General features: G+C 29.5%; 1 protein-coding gene across 1 annotated transcript; it reads right to left on the bottom strand.

The window, feature by feature from the left end:
• Positions 1-4,996: 4,996 nt before the first annotated feature.
• On the bottom strand, positions 4,997-9,552 carry LOC109804517 (E3 ubiquitin-protein ligase WAV3). Its single transcript, XM_020366364.3, has 3 exons — positions 8,649-9,552; positions 8,185-8,298; positions 4,997-6,580 (listed from the first exon to the last, which is right to left on the bottom strand). The coding sequence occupies exons 1-3, from the start codon at positions 8,817-8,819 to the stop codon at positions 5,180-5,182; spliced, it is 1,686 nt and encodes a 561-aa protein (XP_020221953.1). The 5' UTR covers positions 8,820-9,552; the 3' UTR covers positions 4,997-5,179.
• Positions 9,553-12,449: the final 2,897 nt, after the last annotated feature.

Here is a 12,449-nt window from a genome sequence, read left to right on the forward strand (position 1 = left end):
TAATTGAAGAGCATAATATGTCTACTTTTGTATCACTACTTAACTATGTGTGATTAAATTTCCTCGCTGCCACGAGCCCCTTAATTAATTTTGGTAGCAATTAAATCACAACTTTTTATTTCTCAAATATCATCTTTTGCATTATTTTAATTTCTTAAACAATTAAATAAATTCTTTATTAATGTAAAAATAATATTTAAAAAAATTGTTAAGAAAAACAGTGGAGTAAAAAATTAAAGATTTCAATTAAAATATATATATATATATATATATATATATATATATTATGTATTATTTGTATATTTCTTTTCAATCTCTTTACTATTCATCTAAATGAATACACTAGCTATTTTCTTTCTTATTTCATATTTTTCAATACTATAGTGTGTTTGAATAAAGACATTTTAATGAAATAATTTATTTTTTTAAGGAAATTAATATAATTCACTCTAAATTATGTTGTTTAGATAGGTTATTTTAAAAAGAAATTTAAATTCTCATATTTTATGGAGCATTTCAATGAACTAAAATCAATAAAATTTAAAATTTCATCAAAAAGAGAGGAATTTGACTCATGCTAAATCAAGTAGGTTTGTGCACTTGTGATTGGCTTGACTAACTCTCTTGAACTTAGTGACTGTTTTGTGATTCTTAATTACTCTTTCTCAACTCTTGTTCTCTCGCACTCACGATCTTGATATCTCTCTTGTTAGTAATAGTTGTTGTCTAACTCACAATCCTTACTCCTCTACTTAGGTTTGTCTTTCTTCTCTTTCAATTTTAGGATTCTATTTGATTTCTTATTGAAGTCTTTATTAATCTAAGATTTCGTTTTCAATTTCATGTTTGATTTCATGTATATTGATTCATTTGTTTCATGTGTGCACAAGGTTGACCAATCTCTTTGTCTCAAGTAATTTTCAATTAGTTTTTTTTCTCTCCACTAGTTTGTAAGTATGTGTTTAGTATTGATTTTTTAAAGCAATTTCTTCTTCTCTCTCCACGTTCAAATGTCTGATTTACGTAGAAACTAGTATTTATCACTTCAAATTAGACGTGAAAAATCACGTCAAGACGTAAATGCAAACACACACTAAGTTTGCTTATTGATTAATTTCTTTTAGTTGTTTGTTTGATGTGATTTTGATTCATTTTTGCTTGTTGTACTAATTTTATCATGTTGTGACTATGTGTCAATATATGTTTTAATTTAAAAATTATTTCTAATATTTGTAATTTATTATTAAGGAATCGTAGATAGTGTAATGATCCTTAGAAATTTAAGGTTTATGATTTAGGATTTAGGATTTACCTTCTCATGTCTTTTAAAAACTCATGTATATTTATCAATAATGCATTCATTCTTCATGGATTAAATATTATTTGGAGTAGAGAATTTCGAAAAATAGTGATTTATTTATATTCTATTCCTACTATTGATTTGGTAAACAATTATATATATTCTCCTACAATCACTTCAAATCGTGAATGAATCAATATATTAATTATTTTGCAAATGTAAATGGTGTTTTGAAGATTTTAAATATGTTGTGAATTCAAAATATTCTGTAAATTTATAAAGAAAAATTAATTAAATATAATGTCTAATATTAATAAAAAAAATTATAATATTAAAAATAATTACCAATTATTAAATTTTTTTAATAAAATTTAATATTAAACTTTAATTTTTGAATAAATATTTAAAAATAAAATTTTGCTAAGTAAAAAATTGAAATACTCTATCAATTGAAATACAAAACATTAAAAAATCATCTATCCAAATAAAATATTTAAAAAGAAAGAAAATTTAATAAAAAATAATTCAAATACTAAAAATTTGAAATTCCTAAATTTTTAAAATGCCTCATCCAAACTCTTTCTCTTTTATTTTTATCCATCTTATTTTTCACTCTTATTGTTTTTTTTTATAAATTTTATTTCACTCTAATTCAAACAAAATATTAGGGACATTCTTATTGTCTAACATATAAAAATATCTCGTCCTTTGATGTTTGAAGTGAGGTTATATAATTGGCTCTTGTTCATCTTAGCTGTAATGACAATGCTATGCGACCTAAAATAAAGTCCAACCATTACAAAATGCCAACATTAATATAAGGAGGAGACAAATTGACAATCAACAAATACTTTTTTTTCTTCACATCAATCAAGAAATAGTTTTAAAAAATCATTAGTTGAGTTGAGATAACTAATAACCATTTCTATTCATTAATCTCTTGTTTTGTTGAGTAGAAAATACTCACTCTAGGGTACTGTTATTTCTTCAGAAAGTAATAGTCAAAATATTTTAACATTACACTAATTTTAACATTAAAATAGTATATTGTGTGTGTGAGTGGAATTGAAATTAAAAAATGAAATTCAAAACTGAACTACACTTATCAGTCTTAAAAATAAAAAAGCCAATTTAAACTTAAAGAATATTTTGAATCGGGTTTTTTGTTTTAACCCCTATTTGGTATTTCTGTTGTGATTCAATGCATGTGTGCTGGATGATGCAGACATCTAATATTTAAATTTAACATTGTTATATATATAACATTATTTCAGTAAACAGTCCTATGTTAAGTGGTGCTATTATATTTTTTTAGTCTAATAAATAAATAATTTTGCCTCTATGCATTCGGTAATATTATTATATTCATTTATTTCCTTTAATGAGTAGTTTTCATAGTACTTTTAAATAATAAAGGCATCACATTATTATGATTGATTTAATAATAAAAGTTGGGATAAATTATGTTATAAAATTATTGAATAAAAAAACTATAAAATTTGAATCCGAAATGTAATTTCATATCCAAATTTTGAATTCGTTGCGCCAATTGAAGCAAAGTTATTTAAACAAGAAGTGCACATAATATGTAAAGTAATAAAAAGAATATTTTAATTCGTTATTAATGTATTTTTTTACATTATCTGCTAATTAAATAACATAATCATATTAATAGTAATAATATTATTTATACTACCAAGTTTTTCAACGCATGCCATCTGAACCTGAAAGAAATGTTTTCTTTTTTCTTTTAAATGAAAGATGATCAATTTTATATTAAGATTAACTCAAATTTAATCTTTCATTATTTTTTTTTGTCAAACATTATTTTAACATTTACAAATTAATTATGAAAGTATCATTTCAAGTTTGATATCTCAAAATAAGTTTTATAGCTAATATGTCAAAAAAAAAATAGTTTGACTTTTCTCTTAATAAGGATTGCTCACATTAAAAGATGGAAATAATTATTTAATGCATTAATGACTTATTTTAAAACATAATCATGTTTAAGGCCTATTAAAAAAGGACTTCAATATTTTATAAATTAATTTGTTAGCACCTACACATGATAAAGAACCAATGTTTATTATTAGTATTTTAATTTATACAATAATAATGGTAGTAATAATGATAGTTATATTATCATTATTGTTGGTATCATTACTGTCATCATCACCATTGATATTGTCATTATTGATGTTATTGTTGTACTACTACCTGTTGACAACAATGACAATGATAATAATGGTGGTAGTGATGACGACAATAATAATGATGATGATGGTGATGACATCGATAAGTAATGATAATGTTGATAATTGTACAAAGAATAATAACAATAATCTTATAAAAAAATTTATAATTGAGATTTAATCTGGTTAATGATTATTTTTATTTATAATCTAAAGATTATTATTTACTTCTCTCATAACTCTCATTAAATATGCTATATGTGTATATATATATACATATATATATATATATATATATATATATATATAGATAGATAGAGAGAGAGAGAGAGAGGAAGGATCCATTTATTATAAGAATAAGTTTAGATAAATTTACTTTGTTTAATAACTCATATTCTAAATCACATTTTAACAATTTAACCGTTGAATTTAAAGTTCTTAATGTATAGATCAAATTTGTAAATTTTAAAAAATTTGAAGATCATTTGATAATTTTTTTATTAATTTAAATCAACGTATAAACTGATTTAAATTTTTTTTTATTATTACCGTCAATTAAAATTAATAAAACGAAGTATTGAATGATTTTTAAATTTTTTAAAAATTTGTAAATTTGATTTATACATTAAGAACTTTAAATTCAACGATTAGATTGTTAAAATTTATTATAAAACATGAGTTATTCAACAGAGTAAATCTAAATAAACTTATTCTTTAAATAATCAGATCTATATCAACAATAAGATTTGAGGAATCTAATTGTGCACACTACCCACATTTCACTTAGTTATATATTTAAATTATAAACTTAAATATACTTTTAATCTTTATAATATACTTTTTTTTTTTAATTTTGGTCATCATATATTTTTAAGTGATCATTGTAAAATTCATTTTTATTATTTTGATCTAAATATTTAATTTGTCATTTTAAAATATATTTTTAGTTCATCTTTGTAATAAGTAAATAATTTACTTTTAATCCCTACCATTCTTTTTATCAAAGGGACAACTCAAAATGAACAAAATACTATAATGACTAAAACTAAATACAATAACTGAAACAAAAATAACGAGGATCAAAATATTTAAAAAAAACTACAACAACCAATACAAAAGAAAAAAAAATACTATAAATAATTGAGAAAAATAAAAAAGGTATATAATGAGGAAAAAATATATTTAAACTTAAATTATATATATCATAGACATGGATTTATACTGTTGGTTAGTCAATGTCAATTTTACATTATTCAATAATTTTTTACTTAATAAAATTATCCCAGAATTTCGTATTGAATTGAAAGTTTCCATTGTATTTGAGAAACAAACAAGTAAGCTTAGCATATGTGCAAAATCTTATGCAGGTTTGTAAATATGCTTATAAAACCTACATTAAATGAGCAAGTGAGGCTTAGGTTTTGTATTTAAAAAAAAAGTAAACTATGATTGCAATATTGGGATTTCAATCCAAAAATTATCACTGTAGGAAGTTGTCTGATGTGTAAATATGCATCATACTCTTTCAATTTTTCTTTTTGGTAGTGTGTGAAGGAATAATCTTGTGTCTTTTCAAGTTCTATACCATTACAGATGTAGCCAAAAATTGAAGACAGTAAGGAAGGCCTAGAACAAAATAGCCTCACAGCAATGCATTTGTCTATATAAAACAATAGCTGCAATTTCAAAGTCTATAACCATGCAAATGCTTGGCCCATCTTCTGGCCATGTAAGGGTCATGAAAATCCCAGTTTTCAACACTGCTACTCCTACCACCACCACCTGTGTTCATATCCCTCACTGTTTCCTCACCTTCTGAAACATCATCACCTTTATGTTCTCCAACACCTACAACAGTTTCCCCTGTCCTCCTAACACACTCATCAATTTCACCTTCAATGTAGCTATATTCCACATACACATGAGTGCAGTCACCAAGGTCTAGTAGAATCCTTCTTTCTTCTCCACCTCTTACCTCTCCTATTCTTATGACTCTCCCACTGCCAACTTCCTCTCCAGCTCCACATATTCTCAGCTGGATTTCGCGCACAATGCCACCTAACATCTTGGCCAAGAACTCCTCAAACTCTTGTATCACAAACCCACTAGAAGTACCAAAGCCAAACCCCACATGAAATCTATGAATTGGTGTGGATGGAAGCTCCATGCTCACGGCATGGTATGGTCTTGTAGGATTATCTGATAAGTGCAGGATGCAGCATTCCGGGTTCTGGTGCACCCGGTCTTCAAGTATCTTGATGCCTTTCTTCAACCCTTCAACTGGATCGGCTTGCCCCATGTAGAACAACCGGTCAATGACTTGAAGGGCGGTGCGCTTTCCATATGATGTCATGCGTTTTAAGGGGAAGATGCGAGCCGCAGCTGAGGAGTATGTAACAATGGCTAACCGATCGGTTTGTTTGAGTGAGAAAACCACAAGAGTCATTGCTTGTTTGAGAAGTCTCAGGTGTGGTCCATTTGGACTAGCGACCAAGACCAAGTCAGTGGCTCGTTCGTGGGTGAGTTTCACAGAAAGATAAGCTCTATTGGAGGAAGGGCACATGATATATGGTGTTTGCATTGGTGGAGATTGTAGCAATGATGAGGAGCTGCAAGTTAAGGGATGGAGGGATAGATGGCATGGACACGAGGCATGTTTAGTCACTTGCAAAGCTGGATGGTAACTAGCCTGTGCATTTGGTGGAATAGGCATCAGAGAGAAACACAGCTTGGGACTGTCTGGTGTGTCATCAGGTTCAACAGGGTCATCATCATCGTAGCGTGCAGAGCGCAGGAGAGAACGGCGATGAACACGGAAGGTGGCAATAGAATCATCAAGGATTCGCAGAATGGGATCACTTTGGTTACTAGAAGTGAAAGAGCCGCTATGGTTGCTGCTTAGGTTGCGAGGGAGCTGGGTCCAGTGGGCGCGGCAAATGGGGCAAGTGACACTACCATGGCGGACATTGGAAGAGATGCAGGCAAAGTGGAATGCATGAGAACACTGAGCAGTGAATATAGCTTGGCCTGGACTGCTTCCCTTGCTGTGGTAACTCAGAGGATCTAAACATATTGCACACAAATTCTGCAAACAAGTAAAAGCCGGTGAGTCAAATGAACAGTCTATGAAGGAACAAGTATACATTCATGAATTGTATGAAGAAATACAAGTATAAATTCATAATGATGACCAAGAAAGATGTACACCAAGTAGCCAGACACACTGAGATTTGATTGTGGAATAAATGAATAAATAAAAAGAATGTTTTATTGCCACAAAATTAACCATGCTTAGTTTTGTTGTTTGTAAGGAGCTTTTAGTTGTATAGGAGTTTGTTAGGATAATCTTCTCTATAACCACTTTTAGAAGAAAAAATTAGAAAGGAAAAATGAAATAAGTTTTAACAAAAGCTTAAACTAACTTGTGCAGAAGTTAAAATAAGTGTCTGAAAAACAATAGGAAATAATTTCTACAAATTAACTTATAAATTAGCTAATTTTTAACTTATTGAAAAACTTATTTCATTTTATAATCCTATTTTCCTCTTCTAAAAGTTCTTATGGAAAATTTTATTAAAACATGACTTAAATGTATGTACTTAAATAGCAGTGAACAGTACCAAGACTGGAAAAGAATAAGTCGCATAGTTCTCAAAGTGATATCACACACACACACTTTTGTTTTTAAACATAGCAATATATTGGAACCAAAAACCAGTAGTAGTGACCAATTAATACTTTATAAGAAGAGGCATTTTTCAATGAAAAGAAAATGGCACACAGACAAACAAAGTTGGGCTAAACCCAGATGAAGATGGAACAGCAATACAAATATTTGTCGAATGTTATCACAGTCACAGCAGTGGTGTTTATGCCAACATTCATACAAACAACACATGATTTAATCAAACTTATCTCACTTTTTACTAATTGATTAAAGTAGAGACAGACATGGTGAAACTTTTGGTCATAAAATAAAAAACGAGATTCCACACTCAAGTGACAAATGGATTGTGTGCATCACAAAAGTTCACTCCCTTCATTAGGAAGCTATTGGATAAAAGACATGTGTATAGCCATATATAATTGTCCAGAGATGTTACACGACACTAGAAGGAAAAGTATGATCATGCATGTTGTGACAGGTGAAACTTCCCAACGTGGGGTCTGCATTTATTGAATTGATTCTTGGCTTCACTGATGCGCCATGTGCAGAGCTGTTCACATGCTTGTATCCTATAATCACTAACTTTGTTATTCTAACTATATTTCAGTACCAAAATAAATGCTTTCAACCTATTCGGCCAAATCACAGGACGAGAAAAATAATAAAGCAAAAGGGTAGTTCAAAAGAAAAATTAAGCATCAATTTAAAAAAGCAGAAAAATAAAAAAAAGTTCCATAAGGTCAAACTTTTAGGCCCATTGGATTCCCAAGTGTTAGTTAGTAATAATAGAATGCATAGATAGAAATCCCGAGAAAGAATTAAGTACTAAACTTCTAGTAAGGAATGAGAAGTAGCTAGAAGTTGAAGTACTTTAATCCTAAATCTATGAATTCATTAAAAATTAAAAAATAGTAATACATCACCAAGTTACCTCTGCAGAATCAAGAATGTCAATAATTATTAATCAGCCAACCAAGACAACAAAAGCCTTGTGGTGGTTCAAGGAACTAAAAGTGGATTACCTTGCCATGTAGCTCATTGTTGATGCTGGTAGTGATACCAGAATATGCTTCTTCAATTACCTCCCCTGAGGAATTTTTTGTTCTTGATGGAGACACACAAGAGGAATTTGATGCCTGCAAACAAGCACAAAACAATAATGACATCAATAACCACAACAAATTCATAGCTAATCCAAGTCACACACACCCTAACCACAATCACCAAAAGTATTATTAGAGAAAAACAAATGGGAATGGAAAACCACAAGCAAATAGGAAGCAACATTCTCAAATCCAAAATTTCACACACTCATGAGGGTCATTCTATTGGACACCAATTTTGAGAGATGGGGAAAAAAAACCAGTTTGGCAAAATTTCAGCCCATTCTAAAATGCAGATAAAGTTTGCGTCTTTCTCCAAAATGCTAAACACCCAACTAAGAAAGAAAGGCATAGTGAGAAGAAAAGGGAAAGTGGAAGTGTACAGTGGCTGATAGACTACAAGAGGTGTCAATGGAGACTGGATCCACCAAAGCCTTTCTCTTTGAAAATGAGCCACATGCAAATGCTGCTACGAAAGCCACCTTCCTTGCAGCTTCTTTAAGCTTTGAAGTCCCTCTTCTTCTCCCTCCTCCTCCTCCTCCTCCTCCTCCCATTTTCTCTTCTCTCTTTGTGATGTGTGTGTCAAAGCTTATGGTGCTTGTTACCCTCTGAAGCTTTTGTGTTTGTTTGTGTCTCTGATGAGGCCACAAGTGAGGCAGATGTGAGAGAAAAGAGAGGAGACAAAGGGCACAGCAAAATTCAGCAATGACCAGCTTCTGTTGCCTTCGTTGCTGTTACTTTTCTAAGTCACTATTATTGTTGTTGTGTTCTTTCTTCATCAGCGCCACACACACGCTTATATAACATAAGTACGTTACACACTACCGCTTCAAAGCACTGCCACCAATAACATTATTATATTTGGCTATGGTCACATTTACCAATAAAAATGACCCCTTTTTGTTTTTACCCTCTTACAGTCTTGACTTCAATTCAATAAGCCACCCCAATTTCCATTCCATATACTCTAACCCTCTCTTTGCCATGGTGGAAGATTCAGGTAGGGAAAAATAAAACAAGGGGAAATTTATTGATTTAGAATGTTTGGTAGAATGAAAATTGTATGAAGGTGCAGAAAAATTGGGTAAAACCTGTAGAATTGGGAAGAACCTATAGAATTGGATAGAACTTATGGCTTAAAATTTTTGGGCTGGGGAGAATAGATTTGAGAAGAATTTCTAGCTTTGTATGCAACATACGCTGAAATTCATTAATCTATTCTCCCCAGATTTGTAAAAACTTTTTGCGTCGTTCTTCTTAATTGATTATCTCTCTCTAATTTTTCATCTGAATCTCTTTAATTTATTAACCTTCTTTATCCGTAACACTCTCCTTCCTCATCGGAAGAATGAAATAACAACCTATATTATATATGAAAATTTATATGTTTTTGGTATACATATTTATTTTATTTTATTCATGTATCTTTATCAAATCGCTTGTCTTCAATGAAAATTACTATTGTTTGTCATCTATTATTCTCTTTTATTTTTATTTTGTAAATAGAGATACGAAATAATTTTTTTCACTAGTAATAAATAATAATAATAATAATAATTAAAAAATAAATATAATTATTAATAATAACATAAAATAATAATAATAAAATAATTTATTCACCATATAATAATTTCTCAAAAAATTTAACTTTTATTTTATTTTTCTTCAATTAAACAACTTCTACTTTCATTCTATTTTTTTTACCTATTTATCTCTTTTTTCTTTTCATATATATATATATATATATATATATATATATATATATATATTCTTCTTCTTTTTTTCTCAACCAATCACACTCTAATTTACAAAGGTGAAAGTTATATGATATTTTACTTTATGATTTTGGGTAAGGGTCATAATGGTCATTTTCATGTGTATTTGTGAAAGTGTGAGTAATTTTAAATAATTTAAAAATGATAAAATTTTTATTTGATGCTTATTAAAAAGAAGTGTGAGGACCATACGATTTAAGAAGATGGGAATAGCATTATTCTTGTTTAGGATTATAATTTGATTGCTTTTTAAAGAAAGCTCAGTTTGGGTTTGGCAGTTTCTATTTCAAGTCATAGATCCTATTACCTCTTCTTGTGAGTAACCCTTTTCCATTGGAAACAAACCGAGGCAAATTTTAATTAATTAGTCTATAATCTATAGCATCAATTTTACTTGCATTTAAAACGATATTTTATTAATTAGAAAAAAGGGGTAGTTGAAATTGATGAAATAGCATGAAATGAGGAAGAAGAAGGACCAATTTGGCCCTTTACAAAGACAATGATATTATGGGGCCATCCCACTCAACCTTATTGACGAATACTAGTTGTTTACAGCAATATTGAGATCCCTCCACTTGGATCACGCTTATTTTTCATCCATTTTAATTCCACTTTCTTTCTAATGTTTATTGAAAGAAAAAAAAAAAACTATAATTTTGAAATTTTTATGATATACTTGTACTCCTTTTCTTTTTTGAAAAAAGTAACAGTTTTATGGCCCTAAATCTAGAGTGTGTATGCAGTGAGCGCTTGTGAAACATAATGACAATTTATGAGATGAGTTCAATGATGACAAGTTTCCATTAGATTTAAAGCACTCCACCCCACATTCCACACAGGGAATAGGGTCCACTAGTGCATAGCACAAGCACAGGAGCACAATTTTTCTTCTTCTTTTTCCCTTTCAAACAAGGTAGCAACGAGGCATATCTTTAATATTGCTACCATTTTTCAGCATACGTTAGTTAAAACATAAAATCACTTTTACAATTCCACGGTAGACAAAGTAGTTAGATATCATGCATTCAGATATGGTAGAGATAATGATCTATTTAACAAAGAATTTTGTGTTTGATTTTCGTTTGAACATAAAAATCTTTAAGTTAGTGACCATCACTTTATCATGAACAATTGATTCGGTGGGTTGGTGATACCAGTTATAGGAAAAATAAAATCACTTTGACCCAGCATAGTTTCAAGGAGAGAAAAAAAGATTAAAACTTGTGAATTGCCTTCACAAGAGTCAAAACATAGATATGGTTTTGCTTGCTGGATAAATTGGAAAACAAAGCAATGAAAAAAATGGGAGATAGAGAGAGAAAAAGAGAAAGGTCAAAAGGGTTCCAAGAGGTGGGGAAAATGACCGTTTTATTTGAATTTAAAAGGTTCAGCCATTGGTCCATGATAGCTTCCATTCTTTGGCTTTTTTTTCTTCTTCTCTTTTTCTTTTAGATTGTTAATAAATAAATAGCCATGTTATTTGCAATCCAAAGGTAGCCAAAGCAAGAGAGACTAGTGGGCTGGCTCCAAAATGCTTTTCTTGCACCGTTTGTCTTCTTTTATAGCTGATAAATATTTATTGTTTAGCTTTCTAGGTTAGATATCTAATTGCTTCTTATAGGTGGAAAGATTTGGATTAAAAATCCCAATAAGAGACTCACATGGTGGTATTTTTTTTAGTGCTACATTGGTTATTTAATTATATCATTAGTAATTTCGGTTGTGGACGTAAAAGTCAACAGGATTTTCTAACCATATATTTTAGCATATATAGCTCATTTGTTGTGAGACTATATTGGATGTTAATAATTCATAACTTTTTATTTGTTTTAAGAGGGGTATTTCTATTTTATTGGAATAAAGACCAATACCATTTATAAAATATGTCTGTCATTAATCTGATAAGTTTTCATATACAACAAGAATTAAACATATATTTTTTATTAAATATATTATTTTCACAACTATGAGTGCATAATGTTTAATCACTTACATTAACTCATTTACATTAACAATTCATAATTTGATTAGACATATAGAGCTATTAGGTAAAATTGTAACTAGATTATATCACACAAATACTAAGCGAGTTTAATTATGTTAATTGAGTAGTATACATGAATTGTTGCAACTTTTTTTCTGCCAAATTCTATTGTGGTGGATAAAAAAAATACTATATCACACGAAATATGATTATGAAAGTTTTGTTATTTTTTGTTATATTCTTAATTGCAATGTAAAAAAGACAGTAAAATTTATTTGGTCATATAAAGCATATGGTGAATGAAAAGAGGAGGGAACTCAAAAGGGGATTATTCTGTAGTAGTAGCTTCATATGTGCTTTTGCATGCTTGTTATTGCTTTCTTTCCATTCCCTTTGATCTGAAAAAAGGATGAGTTGTCCCA

Source organism: Cajanus cajan, chromosome 1 (genome assembly GCF_000230855.2).
Source record: "Cajanus cajan strain Asha chromosome 1, NIPB_CcT2T_4, whole genome shotgun sequence".
Classification (NCBI taxonomy): Eukaryota; Viridiplantae; Streptophyta; class Magnoliopsida; order Fabales; family Fabaceae; genus Cajanus; species Cajanus cajan.